General features: G+C 34.6%; 5 protein-coding genes across 11 annotated transcripts in view; 2 read left to right on the plus strand and 3 right to left on the minus strand.

Moving 5' to 3' along the window:
- The window catches only part of LOC121734120 (tyrosine-protein kinase CSK), a 34,221-nt gene extending 32,846 nt beyond the window's left edge, over nt 1-1,375 (plus strand). For all 3 annotated transcript variants that reach the window (XM_042124538.1, XM_042124540.1, XM_042124539.1), the window contains exons 14-16: nt 329-415; nt 677-859; nt 1,178-1,375. In XM_042124538.1, coding sequence (XP_041980472.1) covers nt 329-415; nt 677-859; nt 1,178-1,180 — 273 coding nt within the window. In that variant the 3' untranslated portion in view covers nt 1,181-1,375. The remainder of the gene's footprint in view (nt 1-328; nt 416-676; nt 860-1,177) is intronic.
- A 2,345-nt stretch (nt 1,376-3,720) lies between these two features.
- On the minus strand, nt 3,721-5,743 carry LOC121734306. Of its 3 annotated transcripts, none has more exons than XM_042124833.1 (5): nt 5,574-5,743; nt 4,945-5,128; nt 4,733-4,793; nt 4,679-4,696; nt 3,721-4,466 (listed from the first exon to the last, which is right to left on the minus strand). In XM_042124833.1, the coding sequence occupies exons 1-5, from the start codon at nt 5,638-5,640 to the stop codon at nt 4,050-4,052; spliced, it is 747 nt and encodes a 248-aa protein (XP_041980767.1). In that variant the 5' UTR covers nt 5,641-5,743; the 3' UTR covers nt 3,721-4,049. The 3 variants fall into 3 exon arrangements, with proteins under 3 accessions (XP_041980767.1, XP_041980766.1, XP_041980768.1); XM_042124834.1 differs by having other exon boundaries at nt 4,042-4,209; nt 4,283-4,466; nt 4,679-4,793; XM_042124832.1 differs by having other exon boundaries at nt 4,679-4,793.
- A 247-nt stretch (nt 5,744-5,990) lies between these two features.
- LOC121734265 (DET1 homolog) lies at nt 5,991-9,196 on the minus strand. The gene is made up of 5 exons (XM_042124757.1): nt 8,699-9,196; nt 8,498-8,623; nt 8,076-8,296; nt 6,791-7,693; nt 5,991-6,227 (listed from the first exon to the last, which is right to left on the minus strand). Exons 1-5 carry the CDS (start codon nt 9,017-9,019, stop codon nt 6,035-6,037), a joined length of 1,764 nt encoding a protein of 587 aa, XP_041980691.1. The 5' UTR covers nt 9,020-9,196; the 3' UTR covers nt 5,991-6,034.
- Nucleotides 9,197-10,601: 1,405 nt separating this feature from the next.
- Nucleotides 10,602-15,765, plus strand: LOC121734130 (methyl-CpG-binding domain protein 3). 3 transcript variants are annotated; one of them, XM_042124553.1, is made up of 6 exons: nt 10,604-10,698; nt 10,823-10,980; nt 11,232-11,381; nt 14,253-14,418; nt 14,744-14,888; nt 15,218-15,765. In XM_042124553.1, exons 2-6 carry the CDS (start codon nt 10,859-10,861, stop codon nt 15,382-15,384), a joined length of 750 nt encoding a protein of 249 aa, XP_041980487.1. In that variant the 5' UTR covers nt 10,604-10,698; nt 10,823-10,858; the 3' UTR covers nt 15,385-15,765. The 3 variants fall into 3 exon arrangements, with proteins under 3 accessions (XP_041980486.1, XP_041980489.1, XP_041980487.1); XM_042124552.1 differs by having other exon boundaries at nt 10,602-10,980; XM_042124555.1 differs by lacking the exon at nt 11,232-11,381 and having other exon boundaries at nt 10,603-10,980.
- A 2,855-nt stretch (nt 15,766-18,620) lies between these two features.
- On the minus strand, nt 18,621-20,751 carry LOC121734128 (GPI mannosyltransferase 2). The gene has a single exon (XM_042124550.1). The coding sequence runs from the start codon at nt 20,479-20,481 to the stop codon at nt 18,880-18,882; it is 1,602 nt and encodes a 533-aa protein (XP_041980484.1). The 5' UTR covers nt 20,482-20,751; the 3' UTR covers nt 18,621-18,879.
- Between the last annotated feature and the right edge of the window lie 2,457 nt (nt 20,752-23,208).

Below are 23,208 nucleotides of genomic sequence, written 5' to 3' on the forward strand. Positions count from 1 at the left end.
AGTCGTCCATACTGATATTATAAATACGAAAGTGTCTGTCCGTATGACTATTGTATAAGGAGGGGAGATATTATAATTACCTACTGTCTTAGGATTGTCAATTTTAGCAATATAACACATCTCTTATTAGTCAATTTTTAACAGGAGTCTTTTTATGCTTTTGATTGGATTACGTCAAAACATTAACCAAACTGAACTGATGAATAGCCTGATATAATATAATAATAGTGTTCTATATTTACCACAAATGATTAATTTGAAGGTTGTTAGGATATTTGTTGTTTTATGATAAAATATGCTAACAATTTTCCTAACGTATCTTTTGCAGAAATTTTCAAATAAGTCTGACATGTGGAGTTTTGGAATACTTCTCTGGGAGATCTATTCGTTTGGGAGAGTGCCATATCCGAGAATCGTAAGTTCTTCTAAATAATAAATTATATTGCTATGGCCTATGCAATGCACCTCATCCACCCGACACTATTCATAATATAAATATTATTACTATTAAGAGCCAGTAAAAATATTTATATTTACACAGATGCTGTCTGGTAGGTTTTGTCAAGTGACTTTGCCATCAAGATTTTTAATATCCCACCCATATTTTACAGGCGACATACGGTATTTTCATTTTATATTAAGGAGACATAGGGTTATTCTTATAATATTTCCACAGCCGCTAGCCGAGGTGGTGCGACACGTGGAGCGCGGGTACCGCATGGAGGCGCCGGACGGATGCCCGGCCGGGCCGTACGAGCTCATGCGGGCCGCCTGGCATGCGGACCCTGCGGCGCGACCCACCTTCGCCCACACGCGCCTGCGTCTGGCCGCCGAACGCAGCGCCACCGTTGATAACCAGGTATGTATACGTAGACACAATAAAGTAAAATTGCACACAAGTGCGTATGTGTACGCAACAAGATATTGTTACACACAACGTATACGTGCAAAAGACTGCGTATACGTAGACGAAAAAAAAGTACACGTGCACGCAACTACGTTTATGTATAAGAAACTGCGTATGTGTAGACTTTACTAGATATACGTATTACGTAGATCGTATACGCAACCAGCGTCTATTACCTACATACGAGCAACAGGCTTTACGTATTACTTAATTTATGATTTTTTGACAAATATGCTTAAAAATGATTCATTGTTATAACTTTATTTACAGTGAACCTATTGAAGACCGCACGGGATTCTATATTTTATTTAACGAAGAGTAGAGAGCACTGTGAAGATGTGAGCTGTATTTTATATAATAAATTGATATAATATTTCATGTAAGTACTAAATTATTTTGGTAATATTTAAATACACTTTCTCGCTTAAGAAGTAACCATAATAGGATAGTTTGGAATTTGGTCAAAGAGAATTTACTAAATACTATGTTCAACACTTAGGGCTTTTAGTGGCCACTTCTATATTCATGTTTCTCTCGCCCACTACTGTAACCTTACTACTTCCGTTCCTGACTAAGTGATTCTAATATGCTCAAACTACGCGTTGCACAAAATATTTATTCTCGAACAGAGCAATAGTTTTTTTGAACATATACCCGTACAAATTATATTTAAATTAGAGTAAGATACTTTCGAATCCTCTAGAAATAATTTGTATTAGAAAAAAAAATTATCAAGCTCACTAAAAGCCCTGCTAAATATGGCCTATTCAGACACGAGACAAATCTGTTCACCGGTACCGTGGTACTGTCTAGTCAAGTTTGTAGTTTTGTATATTATTTTCCATTTATTTAAATCTATGGTGACTGATATTTAGCGCCCAATGTGAGTAAATATTTTTAATATTAAGCTTTATTTCTCCCGATCTTATGAAAATCTATACTAATATTATATTGCACTATACTAGCGTACGGAGATAAATTATTGCTATATTTTATTGAGTGTGACACGTCTTAGCGATTCATTCCTTTACGGCGGTAGATATAAAGGCTGACGACGGCTGCATTTCTAGCTAATCTGCGTTCGATGTGATTATGGATTTGTTTTCGCACTCTGTGTTCTAGGATAAGGCGTGCTTAGTGGTATTTTAAGGTAATGCCTAGGCCAACTTAATGGTTGTGTGCTAATGTTTAGGACTCGGTATCTAAATTTTGAACATCATGTTAAACGGTGATTTTAGATAATATTCCGTGTCGTCTTTCGACAAATAAAATTGTATTTGAATCTCAAACGATTATTCGGTGAACGTTTTCAGAATTTTGTCTTCTATGCTTGTAATTATACACCTCTATTGTAATGTTGTATGTATATATCTTTATGTTGAAATTGTGTTTTAGTCACAAGCATAAGAGAACAACCATTAATTTTAAATTCAATGTTGATCTGTAAGGTTGAACTGTAGTAGAAGGGGAAATTATTGCGAAGTAATAGCGAAGCGCAAGGACACTACCTAGCTTTTCTAACTGTTTCGTCGTTTTTTGGAATATTATTATTCAGTTTATTTAATGTTACTAATAAAAAGTAACAAAAAGCATGTATCAAATTTTGGTTGTATTCATTGAAATATAATAAAGTATTTATTATTTGTAGGTTGTATGTGATGCTCCCCTTTTACTACAGTCAAAGAAGATATTGTATGTTCATTTTTCTTATGCAATATTAGTTGTAAGTGTTACATTGTTTTTTAACGATTTATTTATAAATTTCTTTAATAAAATTGGTATATATTTATCTGAAATATTATGATCTATGAGCGAGATGCTTTAGTTTTCATTGACTGATGTTAAACATCTATAATTTTGTACGTCTGAATCAATTATCTCAGACTATAATAATAATTTCAGTGATAATCAGTAAATTTAAACGTAAAGTATTAGGATTCGAGTGATTATTTTAATTGTTTGCGTATGTCCTAATGAATTACCTATCTTTATGGTTAGGTCCCATTATTAACTATTCAATAAATTGTTATTAGAAGTGGTAGCTCCTTATTTTTAGCGCTGTTTGCACACCGACGCCACGAACAAGGATAAAGTGACAGAGTGAGATGCAAAATAACCAATGCTTGACACATGAGACAGTAGATCAGCTTTTTTGTCGTTGGCGACATTGGTGTACAAACCTAAAGGCGAAATCGCACTAAACTCTAAAGCGACGCGACACGACACCACTGTTCACATTCCATAGACGTGAAGTGTCGCGTCATGTCGTGTCGTGTCGTGTCGTGCGGTCTCACCTTATATTTGAAATTCAAATTCTTTATTTAGGCATACTTACAATGAAAAAATCTTTAATAAATGATTTACAATGATAAATTGATAAAGCATGCACTCGCTATAGATCCTATAGACTCTTTCGAGTCATTTTATTACCAAAGTGATATCCAGTTACACAACCTGTCTTCCTAAAGGCCTGCGCTAATTTTATGATGCCAAACTGTAAGAAAAAAATATATTAAAATATAAAGTGCTTGTTAGTGTCTTATAAATTTATAGATTTTTGGATGGAATATGTTTTCGTATGCTGTGTATAAATATACGCACGAAATAAATACTTATACTTACTGCCATATTTTCAAATTATATTATTGTGAAATACTTTGTGTATTGTGCATGCAAGCTTTATATTACTAGATGAAGTATGGTTGTGTTATTTTGGCGGCGCAGGCCAGGGCTTATAAAAACCTAAACACTTTAAAACTACATTACGATGTAATATTATTAAATTGTATATTGAGAACCTTGCAGCTACACTTCAATGAAATAAAAATCTCGTTTTGTTTTTGTTTATTATTGTAATATTTCGGAATGTAAATACATGTTAGAATTAAGGAATGAAAATATTATAAGAAATTATAATCACATGGTTATTTCAATTTTCACCCTTATTTAATATCTATTTTAGTGACTTGTGATTGCCTAAAGACTGTTGGTATACCTAATAAGTAATAAGTTCAAAGCTTGCAGATTCCAGTTTAAATTATAGCTAACATTAAGCCCAATTTGTTCAGACTTTTCGTTTTGGAATGAGAGGAAGAGACATGATATTTAACCAATTATATTATACAATGATATTGCACCAATGTTATCGCAAGTCTGAACAGCTACAGTCACTTGAACAAGACCCACGCCTCGGTCTTCTCGCTTTTTTCTTCGGTACGTATTCCTCTTTAGCGATGATGTCACTTCTGCCCATCCTTCTCAATTCAGTCTGAGTCTCGCGGTTAAAACCCTCGGTGTGGTTACTAGAAGCATCCGTATAAGTTGCGACGAGTTTGTTTGACTTTTCATTTAATTTTTCGATATGAGTGTACCTACTTGTTCCTTCATCGATGCACATTTCGTCGTAAGTTCTTTGTGAATTGCGCAAACAGTTGCAGCATATGAAATTTTCGAATTCGGTTTGAACTGCCGCGCATATGCTTAGCTTTTGATCAGCGTTCCGTAAGGAGGGATAGAAGTAGTGGATGTCCGTTGTAGACGTGGAGTGGTCGTTGTGAAACTGGAATTTTTAGGAAAATATGTAAGAAAAAAGTAAAAACCTATGTCTACGAATAGTGGTAGCTGCGCTTATGGTTAGTCTGCAAATATTAATGTTTTAAAAAGAAATAGATCAAAATCATTGGTTAGCTACGATGCAACGGAAACACAAAGGAAGATAACTTAGAACATTGAAAATATTAATGCCGTACTAAGTAAATAAAGTTTATTCACCTTTTGCAAGTATTGATTAGCGTAGCAGTCGTAACTGGTATCTCTTGTTAAATTGTTGGAATACATTTGTGCAGAAACGTTATTTATAAAATAACTTAAAAACGTTGACGGATTTCTGAAAACTCCGCAATGTTAATAGTCTGTTTGGATGTTTTTTTTAATTTTATTTTTAGATTCATTTTTATTTTAAAGGTTCTATTTTCTTGTATTTTGTACAGAAAAACTGTTTTTCTGGCGAAGTCAGGTGAAAACAAGCAATAACTTACTCATTACAAACGCTCCTTATGTACCAGCATTCAGAATTCACAGGCAGAGGATAGGTAGTACTTCCAGGGTAGTAAAGCTGATATGGGCGCCTTAACACAGGCACAAAATAAAGGTGTATGGACCCGTCTTGAAAATTTGCAGGAACGACATCACCCTCTCCTACAACGTCTGGCGGTCTCTGGTCTGAAATAGAGCTGTTAATAAGGCCCAATTTGAATTAATGAAAGAGGAACTTGTATTAATAAAAAGCGCAAGGGAGGTTAGAGGTAACATGATAAATCTACTCTGACTGGTGGGTAAGTCCGATTCTGGCTCATCGCTATTATAAAGGCGTTAGTGTCTAGTTGTTTCATCACGCTTATGCTGAAATGATATTGTTGGACAAGGAGATCCCAGAGTCCCCGGAAAGGTTATGATAGTTTTAGCCTGGAAAAATGAAGGAAGCTGCGGGCAAAATCTAGTACATTAGGAATGCACTATTATTATTCATTACGCGCTTATTATAATAATTATTTGCCTTGCCGTGTTTCTATAATTGATATACTTAGTATAATTATTCTGTAATCAGTAATCACTTGAGTGATTACTGAGAACAGTGCAACAACACAAGTAAAATTTTGAAACTTACAAGGAACTTGAGGGCCATAGAATCTCTGATTTTCTATGGTAGGTTGAACTAACTGATTGTTAAACATTTTAATGATTGGATTCCATACATCTTACATTGTTGTGGGGAGTGTGTGAATTTTTTTATTTATTTTGTGTCCATAATGCGCGAATTTTGATGGTGATTTGTGATTTGAATTAGATTTGTCATTATTATATTGTCTGAAAATGACAATATTGACACATTTTCTGATAGCATAGAAAAAAAAGCGGATAAGGTTCTTAGCAGCCTAGCAGTCTAGTTACACAACGGTTTGCTAGGTATAGCAGCTATATAATAGTAGCAGTAGTTACTTCGAAATTAAACTTTAAAAAATAAAACACCAACTTAAAAAAATAGTCATAATTATTATTATGTATCAAAATATCACAATATATTATTTATTATATAATAATATTACATGAAGATATACATCGAGGTCGTCAACTGAAAACGGCGTTTCTTAAATGAAAGTTTACTATGTATTCTGAGTTAGTTCGCTGTACACTTATCGCGAATGGGTCTGTGGGATGGAATGTGAAGGCGACCAGTCTTCTAGCGCTGATCGGTAGAGATTGGCCGAGCACTCCGGCATAGATTCTAAACTTCAGAAGCCCAGAGTCTCGCGCGTAGAACCTTTAAAAAATGTTTACAGGTCGTTATTAATTGTTACCAGAAGCGTAGCGTGCCTTAGCGGGGCCCCATATAAATTTTGTTTGGGGGCCCTTAGGAATGGTTAACTTTTTGACTTTTCTAATATTTTGTAAATTTAACAGAGTTTATATTCATTTTTACTAACGCATTTTGTGACCCGGGGGCCCCGTATAATTAATACGGCATATACGGCGGTAGCTACGCCTCTGATTGTTACCAGATACAATGGGTTAGTTCTGAAATATAATCCAGTAATTTGGCCAGTGCTCTTGACGGCTAGAAACGACGCCATACAGTTGATTTGATCCGAAATATACGCCAGTGCATCGACATATGAGACTTTGTTGGGATGTAATTAAAATATTCCACATGTCTTGTCTCACCAAGTACTGTAGTGGCAAACCAAGTACAATGTAGCGTCGGATTCAAGCCCGTCATAAGCACAGCCAGTGTACTAGTTTAAATTTCGGAACAGCCGCAATTTTAATACTCTGCTTGAAACTGTATAGTGACTATATAATTTGTCAATTGTATTATATTATTACCTTATAGGATACTCTCCATACGCTTTTGGCCTCTCCATAACAGACACCCATTTATCGTCGTAGCTAAAAAGTCCTAAGTCCAAATAAGGTGAGCCACTGTACGACTGTGCACTTATGGGCAATTGTGCCAGAATTCGTTTCGTCGCTTCCGTTCGACCGCCGTATATAGCTCTAACAATAGTTTGCTTAAACCTCTGTTGAGTCAATCTGGCGTAAAGATTATTCGAAGGTGAACAAGTAAATTGTGAGTCTGCACACAGTCTCGCATTCCTAAAGCAGTCGCAATAGTTCTCAAATAGCTGTAAAAGTCCTTCAGATGTGTTCTCATAAACCTCCAAAACTTTACTCTCACTGATGTTGTAAATGACAAAGAAGGAGGATTGACTGTTAGGTTCTGCCACCCTCAATGTCACAACTTCTTCAGAAGCATACTTTATGAATAAATGATCTTCATCTAGCAATTGCATTTTCCACATTCTCAAACTTTTAAACATGTCAAAATATTTGTAGAACTTTCTGAGTTCCAACGGATCATTTGTCTCCTCGCTTATAGCTTTTGCTCTTTTGAAAAGAAACACGAGTAACCTGTGTTTGAGACTATTTATAGTCTCCTCATGAAAGGGTCTTTCATTCATCATTGGGGCAAATACTGAACTCACAATGAATGGATCGTCGTCATAGCAAAACCTGCCTATTTTCCTTATCTCTATCAACATTCCTTCCACAATTTGGAACAAGTGTATAGTCTGATGTTGCACTGAAAGTACAGCTAGTACTTCCTTGTAAAGATAGATTCCTTGATTGTGCGAAAGATATATTTTGTCAGTCCTAAAGTGTTTTGTATCACACAGTTTGCCACGTTGCAGATCAACTAAATGTAGTGAGTAGTCTTCAAGAGCAGATCTGAAATTGATTAAAATATAATAATGATTTTATTTCACTTTTAAAACATAAAGCTGATAATGGTTCAATAGCAATTCAATATAATTCACATCCAGAACATTTTGTGGTACACTTTACGGAAAAACTATCACGCCTATTGATTTGTGTTTTAACATAGTAATTTTTATTTATATGTAGATGTGTTATCATCAGTCGGTCAAGGTTTTTTATATGTAGATGTGCTAGCATCAGTCAGCCTGCAGCCAAGGTGTGATGACGTGAGCCCTCACAAAGTTTGGCTTTTAGTTAGTTATCCACCAGTTGTATTTTTACAGAAAAACCACATTATTTATGGGATGATGTGAATATTATTTTTATAACATAATATAAAGCATATCTTTACCTGATAGTTGGTGTAACTGCTTCATTGTTACTATGTATATTGTAGAAATGTGGCCTCAAATCATCTGGTATGTGAATGGCTGAGCCAACTATGACATATTTGCCATCTTCAGTGAACAAGCTACATTCCCTGTTCAGCTGCTGCTCCATAAAGGGCATTTGTCCAGCGACACGGTCAGCCCTTGATGCCATTCTCTGGCAAACATTAACTGTAAATTTTGGCTGAAATTTGAAATAAGAATAAGAACAAAAAAAAAAGCCAAACTCAGTTACATATTGTATTGATCACATAAATATTTATAAGAAAGGATAAGTGTGGACTTTATGCCAAAACCTTCACTTAGTAACTGGTCCAATGTCTTCGAACTTAATGTTTTTGGATAAAATGTTGTCTATATCTATAAAATCAACTATAAAGCATACCTTGAAGAATCTGTAGAATATGTGTGATCTAATAGTGTGGTGTACATCTGCATCAGCATTAATTAAGTCAGATGGATAGCCGGCAACAAGGTCTCCCGCTGCTGATGCTCCCTGATATTCATATATCTAAAAAGAGAGACGAAATGTAGTTACATAGTCTGTTGAAAGAATAAAGGGCATTTTAGAAATGGTCTTTGTTACCTCCAATGATGTCTGATCCGCTGAAAATGCTATAAAATGTTTTCCATCGGGACTAAACTTTCTTAGGAAACATGGGGGTTTTTCTACATTCACTATCGTCAAATTTGGAAACACATTTTGATAAAATTCACGCACGACATGAAAATGTGAGCCAGCTTTTCGAGAACCAAATATTTCCCGTTCCATCAACCTCATTACGATATTCTGAGGTTTAATTTTTCGAGGCACAATTTTTTCCGTGCAAAAAAACTCATCTTTGTCCAGGGATTCTGGGGGTATGTCGTCATAGTATATATCCCGACTACTGTTATTCAAATTCATAGTGATAGAGTATTTTGTTTCTCACAAAACTTTTTGTTATTATTCAATTTTCATTTTATTTTTGACACAGAGGTACTGATACATTTACCTTCGCTTTCATTGATTCATAAAATATTATAGAGATTAGGCTTTATTTTAATCCTAAAGAATACGTCTTAAACTTTTATTTACTTTTATATTCCATAAAAATTGAAAACTGAAAATAGAAATTAGAAAATAGAAAGTAACTCCAGAGTTGAAAACAATAATGACATTGACAGCTCTCAGTTCTCACATGTGTCGAAAAATTCTTTTTCTTTTATTTTAATATTTCCCGCACCTTGTCATATAAATCTGTCTTTAATTATGCGTTAAAAACTATTAAAACGCTCGAAATAGGAGGCATTTTGATCGTTTATAACGCTAAGTGGAACGCGGAGTTTAGTTTACTGTACAAAGGCAATAATATCAAAATATTATTTTTATTACTTTTTATTATTCGTAGACCGTAGTTTTTATTAACTTTTTATTCAATCGACAAAGTTGTCACTTGCAATAACTAAATATAGTTACTTGTTACTATTTCTTTATATACGTTATGCCGCGGCCGCACATGCGTCTATCGTGCGAAGCTTCGTGCACAATAGGCAATTGGCAAATCTGTGACCATAGATTTGCTACTCTACAAATATATACTAGATGTCTATGTATACTGGTAATCTGCAGTGTTGTAAAAGTTACCGATTTATCGGTAGATCTCCCGATTTTGGCAAACAAATACCGATAAAACGATTTTAGGGTATAATCTCCCGATTTACTCAATCTTAGAACATTAAACTTAATTTATATTCATTTTGTAGTTTGTAACACCAAATTTAACATTTTTATTATTATTATTTTATTCCCCAAGTTAGGGTTATTCCCCAAGGGGCAAGGCATTAGATTGGCCTTTCAATAAACAAGCAAATTTAGGCTGTAATTCATACTCACTAAAGTTGAATAAATGAATATTATTGTAGGGGAATATATTTTTTAAATACGTCTACATGAATGCGACAGATTTCAAATTTTCAATTTTCATTTTTCAATTTTTCATTTTCTAATCATTCGTCCGATACGCAACTTCCCGTATTGTATTAACGCAAATCAAATGTCTAGTTCAGACCCAGACAGTGATTTTCCAACCACTAGTAGTGGTACGTTCGAAACAAAAAGAAAAAGATATACTACAAAAATATAAAAAAAGAGTGGGAAACACGCCCGGAGTTTGCTGGGTGGTTACAGGCAAGCAGTAATATTAAAGATGCAAACTACGCCTATTGTCTAATCTGCAAGAAGGAGGCTAATGATTAATAACTTTAACACGTGTTATAATTTGATTTATTTAGGCAGCAATCTCCCTATTTCTACCGATTTTTAGTTGGTAGCAATCTCCCTATTTCTCACGATTTTTAGTTGGTAGCAACACCGATTTCACAAATGTCATTTCTGCAACACTGGTAGGTAGGTAATCTGTGATTAAACTAGTCAAATTTAAACTAGTACCTAATCTGTGAAACTAGTTTATGCTGTGATTTGCTTACTATACTTGGTTTTCGTATGTTTTTTTTTATCAAAATATAATAAATAATAAATAAAATTATAATAAATCGAGTAATAAGGATTTCGGACTAACGAGACTTAACATTACGGAATAAAATGTTGATATATTCAAAGATATTGAAGCGAATGACCCGGTGGTGAACTGGTGGCTGATGGTGGTCCCATATTTTGTGATTGATGCCATCCCCTTAATAGTCTGAGATTGATGCTAATTATTTTCAGCGTGCTTTGTAACTTGTTTTCAATAACTCTACCAGTATGAATATTTCAATCGAAAAAAAGCGTTCCGACTGCGCAGCATTACCAAAAGGTTGGCAAAGAGAGGAAGTGATAAGAAAAACTGGTCTCTCTGCTGGAAAAGTTGATGTTTATTATTATAGGTAAGTGAGAATGTGCACAAAATATGACCAGATAGAGTAATATAGACTGAATGAATACAAATGTTCAAAAATGAAACTTCAGAATTTACAGTGTGCTGTACAAAGGTTTTATTGTGAGAATGACCACCATTCATTGAAGACTCAACATTAATACTGTTCCCTTTCTTTTCATGTCTCATTTGATTAATTTACATTAACATGACTAACTAAATTGTTAACATCAAACTTTGGTGATGATGTATTTTCTGTAGCCCAACAGGTAAAAAGTTCCGCAGTAAGCCGGAACTAGTCCGATATCTCGGTGATAGTATGGACCTATCATGTTTCGACTTCCAACAGGGTCAGTTTAACACTATGATGCTGTGCAAGGCCAAGAAAGCTCGAGCGCAGTTTGATTACAGGTTCCCATATCAGTGTCATAACTTCTCATCTTTTGTGGACATTGCCGCTGTTTATGCTTTGTGTTCCACCGTATGCATTTGCTTCTATCATCAATGTGCCTTTACTCACCTATAGATGCTACAGTTATTAGGCCGTGTAAATAAAATAAGTAGTTGACAAACAATAAGTAAATAACTGTAGTATCATTACAATTAATTTTAGCTACATTATAACTATTTTTGACTTATTCCATCACCCTCACAATATTCTAGCTACTATATAACTCAGTATTACTGGTATCATATTTCTTGCACAACCTAGCACACCCAGCTTTGTATTCTCTATTATTTGTTTAAAATTATATAGAAAACGTTTGGTGTCCATGCACATATTTGCCTATGTATTAGGAAGATATGATCATATGAGCATGGACAAATTTTTAACTGTTCTTCTCTAAAGTTAATCAATAAGAGCTCATAGAATTTATTCACTTGTTTCATTTTGGTTTTTGCTTTCGCATTAGTTTGTGCAATAGTTATAAAACTGAAAGTAATTTGATATAAACTTATAATATGTTCCACTTGGGGGGGTATTACATTATCATTTATATTGGATCATTTCTATGATCATATATAAGATCCAATATATATGATCATTGGATCATATCTACTTAATAAATTAACATATTTCATTGATCCTATTTTACGTCATATGAGGTTTCAATAGCCAATGGAGAGCGCTAACGCTGACAGGTATTGACGTCAGGGTTACTAGATCTCAGAGAATTTGATAGACATCGTCATTTTTAATATGGCTTGTTTTTTGTTATTTCAGCAAGATTATCCAAGTATATAATTAGAAAAATAATTGCATTACATTATTTGAAACATATTAACGAACAAGAAATGAAAAACTCTTCATTATATTAAATAACTCGCAACACCTATTTCTATGACCGTATTGGATCCAATCACTCAGCAAATGTCAAAAATCTATGATCAAGGAAGAAATGAATTATATGTCTATATTACATTATCCAATATCATTGACTCAATGATCTCGGATCCAATATATTATATGATAATCTAATATCCCTCTTGGAGAGTTGTAATTTGTAATAAGTTTAAGTTGTATAAGCTACAACTATTTCGGCAGTACCTACATAATCTTTACCAGATTAAGACAGCAAAAATTGTCTGTTTTTGTCAATTTTGTAAATTTCTTTTTCAGAATACTTTAAGATCATGTTTATCTTACACTGGAAACGATTATGTTTTCAAAATTTATTGTGAACAACTATGGTTATCATATAAATATCAAATTATCTTTTAAGATTGTAGCATTATGTGGTGTATTTGGTTCCATGTTTCTTAACCGACTGTGTCAAAATGTAGTGTGTGTTATTTAAGTAAATAGAGTAGTTTTTAATTGTGCAATTATTGTTATTAACACTTGTGTTTGTGTTACTTTTATGATCAATTTTTTTGTGTATATGTCGCAGCCGACTGGTTTAAATAGCCGTTCAATCAAACAGCTAGCCCTTTGACTGAACAACGCCATTCAATCACACGGCTTTACGTCGTTTAGCCGACTTGTTGACTACAACGTTCAACACTACAGCTAGACGACGCTTAGCCAACTGGTTTAATGGCAAATTAACTAGGGTGACTATTAGTTTAATATGTAATTTGGGAGAATATGAAAACTTTTGTATTTTTAAATTGAAATATTATTCTCGGATTAAGTTGAAGGGGTGACCAAAAGTTTAATGCGATAAGTAAAAATAAAAAAATCTGAGGCGTTTTGTGACTGTCGCCGGCTGCTGCCGCAGCACAGTCACAGTTCTAACCTAACCTACTTTTGGACTTTCTCGATTGTGTTTGTTTTTGTTTTGGCGGGGGGCTGCGCCCTCCGAGCCACCCTTTTATTTTGTGACGGTCGCCGGCTGCTGCCGCAGCACGCTCGCTGCGCTCGCTCGGCTCCCTCTGTGTTGTGGTCTAAGTTCTAACCTAACCTAACCAACTTTTAGACTTTCTGGATTGTGTTTGTTTTTGTTTTGGCCCCCCTTTGGGGGGGGGGGGGGGGGGCTGAAAAAACTGTATTCTAACTAATTTTGAACATATTTAGCACATACAATAATTATAGCTGATTAATTATTTTTCATTATTGCAATAAATACTTGGTGATGTATTTCATAATCCCGTAATTTCTCCTCGAATATTTGTTGAAATTTTGATTCACTCGTATGTGCCTCCATAATTTTTGTCTCTTTAATAACACTTGTAACTTTTATTAACTAAGTACTTTCTTTCCGAAAAACAACCACAAACACCTGCTAGTTTGTAAATAAAACTAGCAGGTGTTTGTTAGCGCCGCAGCGGTGCGCGCTGAACTACTTCAATTAGACGGCGGCTTTTGAATCAGCTGTAGAGTTGAACTTGTTAAAATATTCAATCTAAAAGCTAGACGTGTGATTGAATGGCGTTGTTCAGTCAAAGAGCTAGCTGTTTGATTGAACGGCTATTTAAACCAGTCGGCTGCGACATATATAGCATATATATGTGTGTCAAATTATACCATTATTTGCATGTTTGTTGTTTAATCTTGTGCATGTCTCCAAAATGGTTTAATCTATACCTAATCCAGTCAAGTTGGCCATCCATGATACCATAAAACAAATAAATTAAGTAATTATAAAGATATCAATAGTTTTAGATCTAGCAATGATTCACAATAAAGAGGTAATTACTATTTAGCATACAAAAGATTTAAGTAAGTAGTATAATAATATTTTAGTATAAATATTTTAATTTGAATAGGTTCTATCATACATTTTCTACCATTATAATATCTATTATTTGATAAATTTAATTATGTGTTTGTCTCCACAGAGGTGTGCGTTCTGACGCGTCTCTCGTGCCCCCAATCCGACAAACTGCATCAATTTTCAAGCAGCCAGTAACAGTTTATAAAACACAGGAGAGCAAAGTGAAGACGGACCTCAAACATGGCTCACAGGAGAAACCCAAACAACTGTTTTGGGAAAAACGGTTGGAGGTATGGCACTTTTATTTTAGATTAATATGTAAACTGTTGCCCACAACTTTAATTACGTCAAAATTCCTTTATCACTCGGAAATTGTACAATTTTCCAGGATAAAGGCCCCTTTCCCTGGACTCTTAAAATGTGCCAAATTTAATTTAAAATTGTTTTAAGTCTGAAGATATAACAGATATACAGACACACATTTGCATTCATCATATCATTTATGTTATATTATAATTATTATGTATTATAGCTTTAAAAAGTTAATGTTACCAATTCACACATTAATAATTATTATATTACATAGGTATTAACATTAATGAAAATGTCTTTCAGGGTCTAACAGCTTGTGATGCAAATGGTGTCATTGGAACTACTTCTCTGCCTAAGTACATTAAGTCTTTGGGTCCATATGTATCTGATGCTACCACTATACAGTCACTTGCTACTGCACTACATGTGTCATCACAACCTATTACAGGTAAATTAAAAAATATTTTATAGATACTCTATTTTAATACATTTTGATCTTAATATAAACAATGCTTGGTAAGGCTGGGCAAAACTTTAAAATCAATTGATGAACCTGGATGGGCCTAACGGCGCAGGTGCGACCCTGCACCTGCGCCGTTTGTCACCTCACTTTTACTCTGGCCCCAACAAACGTAAGCTTCACATTCCTTCCAATTCTCAAGCATTTTAAAGTGTAGCTGTCAAAACTGCCTGTATTATGTATATGTGGTATGTTTGTTGTGATTTGGTATAAAATAAAAATCCTCGACAACTAAAACCAAAAAATTATCTTTTCAGGTCAGACAGGATCAAAGCAGACGATATTGGAGAATCCAGGCGTTTTTTTAAACCCTGAGCAGCCGTTAATCGCGGCAGTGACAATTACTAAGGAGGACGTACGAAAGCAGGAGGAGCGTGTTAAGAAGGCCCGATTGAGGCTACAGAAGGCTCTGGCGGTTGCTTAGGACAACGCCGGCGGAGACCAAGAGGACTCCGCCGCCGCGCCCACAGAAGAGCCCGTCGAACAAATGCTTCCTGACTCCACAGAAGACACCGTGGAATCTCCCAAACCGTCAATATCCGAAGCGATAGTTGACAGCACAAATTAAGTGACTAGACCCACTGATCTGTATGTGCAGGTCAGAGAATAGATCTCAGCGAGATTGCGCCATTCGTCCGAGTCTTAATTTGCGTCCAGATTAACGCCTCTAGTCCACCGACGCATTCGCATGCGGCAGCGAAAACTGTCAAATTCTGCCATACTGAATTTCGCAAACGCTTTGTCTCGCTCTAACGTTAGCTTAAGGGGGCGACTAACCCTAAAGTGTCGATTTTATAATTCATGTTTATACTTGAAAATAAGCCCCGAATTGTTTCATTTTCTAAAATTGGATACTACATTATATTTCCGAGAATTCGATCTGAGCAAAAACACGATATCTTAAAATTTTCTCGATAAAAGAAAATCACAAAGATGCATCTAATTTTCACGAATTTTTTATTTATTGCCATAACCGTGCATTGAACTAAGTTAATATATTGTATAATATTCTATCATTGAGAGATCGACCTAGCGGATTTTTAAAATATTGTATATTTTTCGAGTTATTGAGAAAAAACTAATTTGGCGATGAATCCGCGTCGTCCTTTTTCACCTGGCATATGAAAGATGGGCGTGAGTGTGAAGAGAGAAAGACGATGTTTGATTTTTTGGGTTAGTCGCCCTCTTAAATGAATTAGTTGCGTCCTTGTCGGTATTGTTTCGCAAGGAACTGCGAAAATGTCGTTACACAGACGCGAGACAAAAAAGCAAAGCGTATGCGAAAATCTGCCATACTAACACAGATTAAGGTTTATATTATAGATATACATACTACTGACAGTTTTCGCTGCAGCAAGCGAATGCGTCGGTGGACTAGAGGTATAGGCGTAAAAGTGACTGTCGTTTCAGAAGTGTGTGTAAGAACTGTAGATGTGTACATATAAATTATATGTCAAGACTTACGACTCGGCTTGTTTGTGTTGATCTCGCGGCGTAGAGGCCAAACCGCTCGTCCCCGCTGACGCATATAAATCGAGCCAAGGCGCGAACGGTAAAAATTCAAATAAAATGCTACTTTATGACATAGAATATAGGTATCATTTTCTACTGACATTTGCGTGGCGACTCATGCTGCCGCCGGCGGCGGCGTAACAGCTAGTGGTAGAGTAAAAAGAAACCTATAGACTGTATCATGAAGTGGCATTTCGTTTGAATTTGCGCGGTCCATCACGGCAAAGATTCGAAAGCCACCTTTACCTGTGACCGTGTGCAGTCACATCACGCTAATCTGGACGCATCTTTATTGCACTGTTTATAATAATTAAGTATTCAAATAGTTTATGGAAAACCCCAATAGATTCAAAGTAAACCTATCTTAACTCTTAAGGTGTCCTCCATAGTGCATATTTTCACTTGCTCTCATATTAATAAAAAATATTAACACAGTAAATAACTATTTAAGATCTGCTTTTCTTAAATAGTTATATATGCTGCGTAAGACCTTTATTAGTAAAGGGGTTGGTGATAAAATGGGGTGGCAGTAGTATATAGTTGTAAGTTAGGTAGGTACTTTACCTATTAGTACTAAAATTGGTGTACTGTATCTTTATGGTAATGATTTTTGTAACTGTGTTTTATAATATATTGCAACTAGTAGATAATTTCATGCTATTTTATTTCTTATCAAATATTAATTTATAAGACATCATTAAAAAACAGCAGAGTTATCTTAATATTCTTTAAAAATGAATTCAATACAAATGGGGTAAAAAGGAGGAACATAAGTGAAACAAAGTTTAAAAGTGAAACTTTTATTAGCATAAAATTTTGAAATTCTATTATGTATGTCATTGTAAGCAGATGAACAAGTGGAGAATTATAAGTGACTAGTTTATTATAAGTGCTGAAAGAAAGCATCGAACAGGAATTATTTTATCAAAGTGCCACATTTGAGTTAAAATCAATGTGAGCCTTTTTTTACATTGTGCATATTGTGGTAAATATTCTTGGCTTCAACTTGGAAGATCATTTCAAACAACTTAAATTACATTCACACAGTTCAATGTTCATAACATTCCATTAAATCTCCCATTAGTAAACCATTACCTTAAGAGGATTCCACACTGCCGTTTTTCCATACAAACGCTGTCCCCTGTTTCCTCCCTGGATAATACCGGTAGAGTTATGATTTTTTTCCTGAATATCTATGGCCACTATTAGCATGTCCCTATGTTTTCTTTTTTTTCAGAATTGAATTATTAAAAAAGATAAGAACGTCCAAAAACCCAAAAAAATGGCCAGATTTTCCTCTGTGTTCAAACACCCACAAAACAAAACTGGCTAGAATATACAAAATAAATAAAACATAGAAACACAGCTCAAGCCTTGCTTTAATTCTTAATGAAAAAATTACTTAAATCGGTTAAGTTTTGGAGAAGGAATCAGCGGACAACGAATCAAAGATTTTCTGTTCTTTTAATAGAACATTTGTCGTGTTGTCTCTATCGCGCTTTGCGGTGGGAGACTTGAGATTGGTGAGACAGCAATACATTTTCAAATACCTATTTTCAATTTCTCTCGCCCCTGTTGTATCCTCTTAAGGCCTGTTGCATCTGATATTATTAATTGGCTAAGCTACACACAGCTCTCTCTTAGGGCCTGTTTCACCACTTCCTGATAAGTGCCGAATAGGCCACATAACTTGACAGATAGAGTATGGAGAATCTGTCAAATAGGTTGTGGATAGCCTATTCGGCACTTTATCAGAAAGTGGTGAAACAGGCCCTTAGGCAATTTAAAGTAATCACAAAACCCAAGAAAAAGCTATCTGACAATTGTAAGAAGACTCAGCAACAGGCCCCTAAACAAGTAAACTTGATAAATCTTAGCCTATTAAGATAATTTAAATACTAATTAACTATGACTAGCATTCTTATAATCTTTGGCAAGAGCCTTTCAATTCATATAAAAAATCTTTGTCTAATCATTGTAAACTTTGTAAAACAAAGTTATAATAAAAGGCCCCACACAATTTAAAGCAGTAATTCTAATGTATATCATTAATGCCAAAGCAGTACGAATAATACTAATTAATTGGTGCATTAGTTTGAAAAAAGTTTAATCTTATATTTTAATGTGGACTATCATTTAATAATGGAATATAATGATTAGTTTCAAAAACAGTATTGTCAATTATATTATTAGTTTTCTTATCTTGGCATTACATTTTCGTAATATTTGTACTTAGATAAATCACTATCTAATAACGCATGCCAACTTTCAGCATTCACACACAGAATGAACACAATTCAAAGTATGATTTATGTAGTGATATGCTTTAAATATTCTACACCTAGTGATCAGTTTTGGACTTGAATGAGTTAATTGTAATGATATGTAGCACGCCATGAAAGCATAACTATGTCCATGGATAAAAATTTGAAAATAAAACTGTACCAATCATGAGGTACCCTAGAAAGTAACACTGAATCAAGCGAGATTGAAAGTCTGGCATTCTTCGTGATATGATGAAAGTGTTCCACTTGCTGTACATATTGTCTACTCCCTCTAAATTAGCAATTGACAGATGATGGGATGGTATTCTTTTACCTATCCCAATGCGACGGAAATGTTCGTTGATCGTGTTCTGGTCAGAGGTTGGTGTGGGCCCCACATTCATTTTACTTGAGCAAATCCAGTACAATATAGGACTGGACGATGCTAAAAGCCTTGTGGAAACTTGTATGTGCACAAAAAGTATACAAAATGTTGACAAAAAAATAGCATGCACCACATACACAAACATCATAGGATCATTGGCCCCAAACCCTTTAGAATAATGTCTTTGCCTATAAATATTCCTATTATTATAGCCATAATTCAATATATTTTCTCTTATGCCGAACCTTAAACATAATTTTAAATTATTTTTTACATAGCATAGACAGTGAAATAAAATAAGAAATAAAATAGGTGATGCTAAGGCGAAATTGGGAATCTGTTTTATTCTATAGTATTTTAGAAATCCTACATCCCAATAATGACTCTGAACATAGGAATATGAAAATGGTACAGAGGTGTTGCACCATGGACTCTCTGCTACTCCAGGCAAAACAAATTCCGTATTCATAAGGAACTCTGGTAAATTGTGATCATTATGAATACAGAACTTAAAGTAGTTGTAAGTTTGCACGAGTAAAAATGGCATCACGGCTATTATCACAGTCACAGATAATGCCACACAAGATGTTATCAATGGCAGCAACAAAATTGGCAAAATAATTCTATGCTTCAATGTCTTATATTTGTAGACAATCTCAGGGAATGTTTTCTCAACGACATTCTTAAAACTAGTGTAAAGTATAAAACCTAAATTAACACAGCCATTGGATCTGCTAATCATGGAGAATCCAGCGGGAAAGGCGCTCAATATGTCAATACTCCCAAATCTAAGTGTTTCATTTTCTGTACATTTAAACATTGTATAGAAAGACATAAGAGCCAACAAACTTTCGGAATATGGAGCTGTGAAAAATATGCTCGCTGGATTCACACAGTACAATATTACAGACTTGTATGCTTTACATTCACTTCTTAGAATTCTCAGACTGAGTTTGTGCAGCATATCTGCAGATTTAATGAATACAACTAAATTAACCAAACTTGCAGATATTAACAAAATGCTGTGAAAGTTAAAAATGGTACCTAAAATGCTATTTAAGACAAATGCAACATATCTCACTATTAATGGAAATAGGGGATAAAAGGCTAAACAGTTCTCGTATGTGTATCCATACTGAGCTATATGAATGAAGTATTGGGAATCCCACCTTTTAAGGCCACCCAATAGTTTGTCAATGATGAAATCCGCATTAGTTTTCCGAAGTGAAGGATCTTCTGGACTAATGAATACATTCGCTTGGTGGTCAGGGATCACAAGGTTTGCTATACATTGCAGCAGCAAAACAAATATTCTTGAGAAAAATGCAAACCAAATAATTTTCTGTCTTGGTGAATACATGATGCCAACAAATCGTCCTCCTTATATTTTTCGATAACTGAAACTGTTCTCTGTATTTTGTGTCTTATTTCTTTCTTTTATTTCATAAATCTCCAAATTTAAGATATACCAGTCTGATGAATGAAGAATTTATAAAATTAAAGTAGGTAGTTCATCATTATAGAAGAAAACTTGCCATAAATGTATGTCTGATGAATAATAGTTTCTTTTTAAGTTGAGTTTCACTTTTCATCACTAAATTATGTATTTCGACTTTCGGCACTAGTTAAATTTACGAATAAATTTTTTGAAAAATAATATACTGTCACTTGTGACAACTGACAAGCAGTGTTGCCAGATGGTCTCGGCGTCGTACCCCTGAACTAATTTGATTTCCCCCTAGAAATCCCCTAAATTACTTTTTCTTAAAATATATTACTAAACTTCATTAGGCCCCTTATTTCATAAAAAAAAAAGCTCGACATGGCTTTATATGAACGTGGCGAGAAAAAGAACTAGGTAACGCTTCTATCATACAAAAACGTCATTTTTGACAGTTCTCCTTTACCAGCAGCGCCCATTGACATCATTGTCATATTCATTTAAAGCCTTGTCGAACTTTTTTTTTATGAAATAAGGGGGCAAACGAGCAAACGGGTCACCTGATGGAAAGCAACATCCGTCGCCCATGGACACTCGCAGCATCAGAAGAGCTGCAAGTGCGTTGCCTGCCTTTTAAGAGAGAATAGGGTAATAGGGGAGGGTAGGGAAGGTAAGGGAATAGGGTAGGGGATTGGCCTCCGGTAAATTCACTCACTCGGCGAAACACAGCGCAAGCGCTGTTTCACGCCGGTTTTCTGTGAGAACGTGGTATTTCTCCGGTCGAGCCGGCCCATTCGTGCCGAAGCATGGCTCTCCCACGTATAAACTGTATTCATCTTTTCAACATCTCGAATCTCGATTAGTTGTTGTGGCGCTCAAGTAATTTAAAGATGGTAAAAAAGTATTAGAAACGTGATATTTTTATTTATTTTTTGCTATGAATAGCCAACAAAAGTTACAATAGTACATGCACATTAAGGATTACAATATTTATCACGGTTATTGCACTTTTACTTACAGGCTATTACATCATGCTATAAAAGAACGGCTTAATAATAATATGTAAAAGACAAAATAGAGTTAATTAAAATTAAGGCAATATCATTAAAAATTAAAACAATGTCATTAAAAATTGGTAAAAATTACAAAAATACATTAAATTGATTAGATTACAAAACGTTTAAATTAATAATATAAAATAAGTTCATTAAAATAAATTAGAATGCATTCCCATTAAAATAACATCATAACAATTAGTAAAGATAAAATTCGGCACATAAGATAAAAAATAATAATAAATATAATAACAATGTCTGATTTTGAAATTAAACATAAAATATAAAAAAATATGATGTGATGATGTGATTTATTATTTTTTTAAATTGAAACTAAAGTTAAATTTTTTAAGTGCAAAACCTTCCACTCTAAACATACCAAAAATTCAAAATAAAAGAAATGAGCTCAAATAAATGTTTTATTTCAATAAAAATTATTGTACATAGCTAAATAAACACAAAACAATAATACAGATTTAATCCACAAGGTTTAGGCAACAAATCCGTCCGATCCAGTGGACGCGCATCTTTATACATAATTACATACACACTTAAGTCAGGGCCGTAGCTAGGGGGGGGCATAGTGGGGCAATGCCCTACCTTAAAATCACAATGCCCTACCTTAAAAATACCAATAATCGGCCAAGTGCGAGTCGGACCCGCGCACGAAGGGTTATACCGCGCACGTACCGTTATAGAGCAAAAATAGTATGGGACCTACCTACCTACCTAACCCTTAATTTTTTTTTTTACTTTTATTATTATTTATTAAATTACATATATTATTAAGGCCTTTGTGAAAATTTCAAGTGCCTACCTGTTGTCATCATTGATAGTTAAGCAAAAAATGTTAGAAAAATCACGTTTGTTGTATGGGAGCCCTCCTTAAATATTTAATTTATTTTGTTTTTAGTATTTGTTGTTATAGCGGCAACAGAAATACATAATCTGTGAAAATTTCATTTCTCTAGCTATTACCGTTCTTGAGTTACAGCCTGGAAACAGACGGACAGACATCGAAGTCTCAGTAATACCCTATTACTGAGACTTCGATGTCTGTCCCGTTTTTACCCTTTGGGTACGGAACCCTAAAAAGGAAGACCTAAAGGACTTGCATTACAGGTATTAGACAACAGAAATATACTTTATTTTTATATAAACTATACATTATATAGTTAAGATTTTTATTATACCTTTAAAAACTTTTTGTTCCGTTGGCAGGATTCGAACCCGTGTCCCCCGGATTAAGCTGCCACACGCCCAACCATTGGGCCACAGAAGTCGTCGATAATAATTCTTTGTTCTGTGTATAGATGGCATTTGAATCACGATTACATGAAGCGATGCGTCCATTTAATTATAATCTTAATGAAAAAAAAAGATGTAGTACTGCAGTGTGCGAGTCCACGTTTTCAACTTTAACTGCAATTAATAGGCCTCAAAGACTGTCAATGGGTCACGAAAGAATGGCTGGTATGGTATTTCTGGCCTTTGAAAAAAAAAGGAACAAAAAAAGTTGTACTGAACGAAGTCAGAGTAGACAGAATGATAGAGTATGCCGACTTAGAACTGATGTTGAAATTTTTAAATT

This window comes from Aricia agestis, chromosome 15 (genome assembly GCF_905147365.1).
Source record: "Aricia agestis chromosome 15, ilAriAges1.1, whole genome shotgun sequence".
NCBI classification, from domain to species: Eukaryota; Metazoa; Arthropoda; class Insecta; order Lepidoptera; family Lycaenidae; genus Aricia; species Aricia agestis.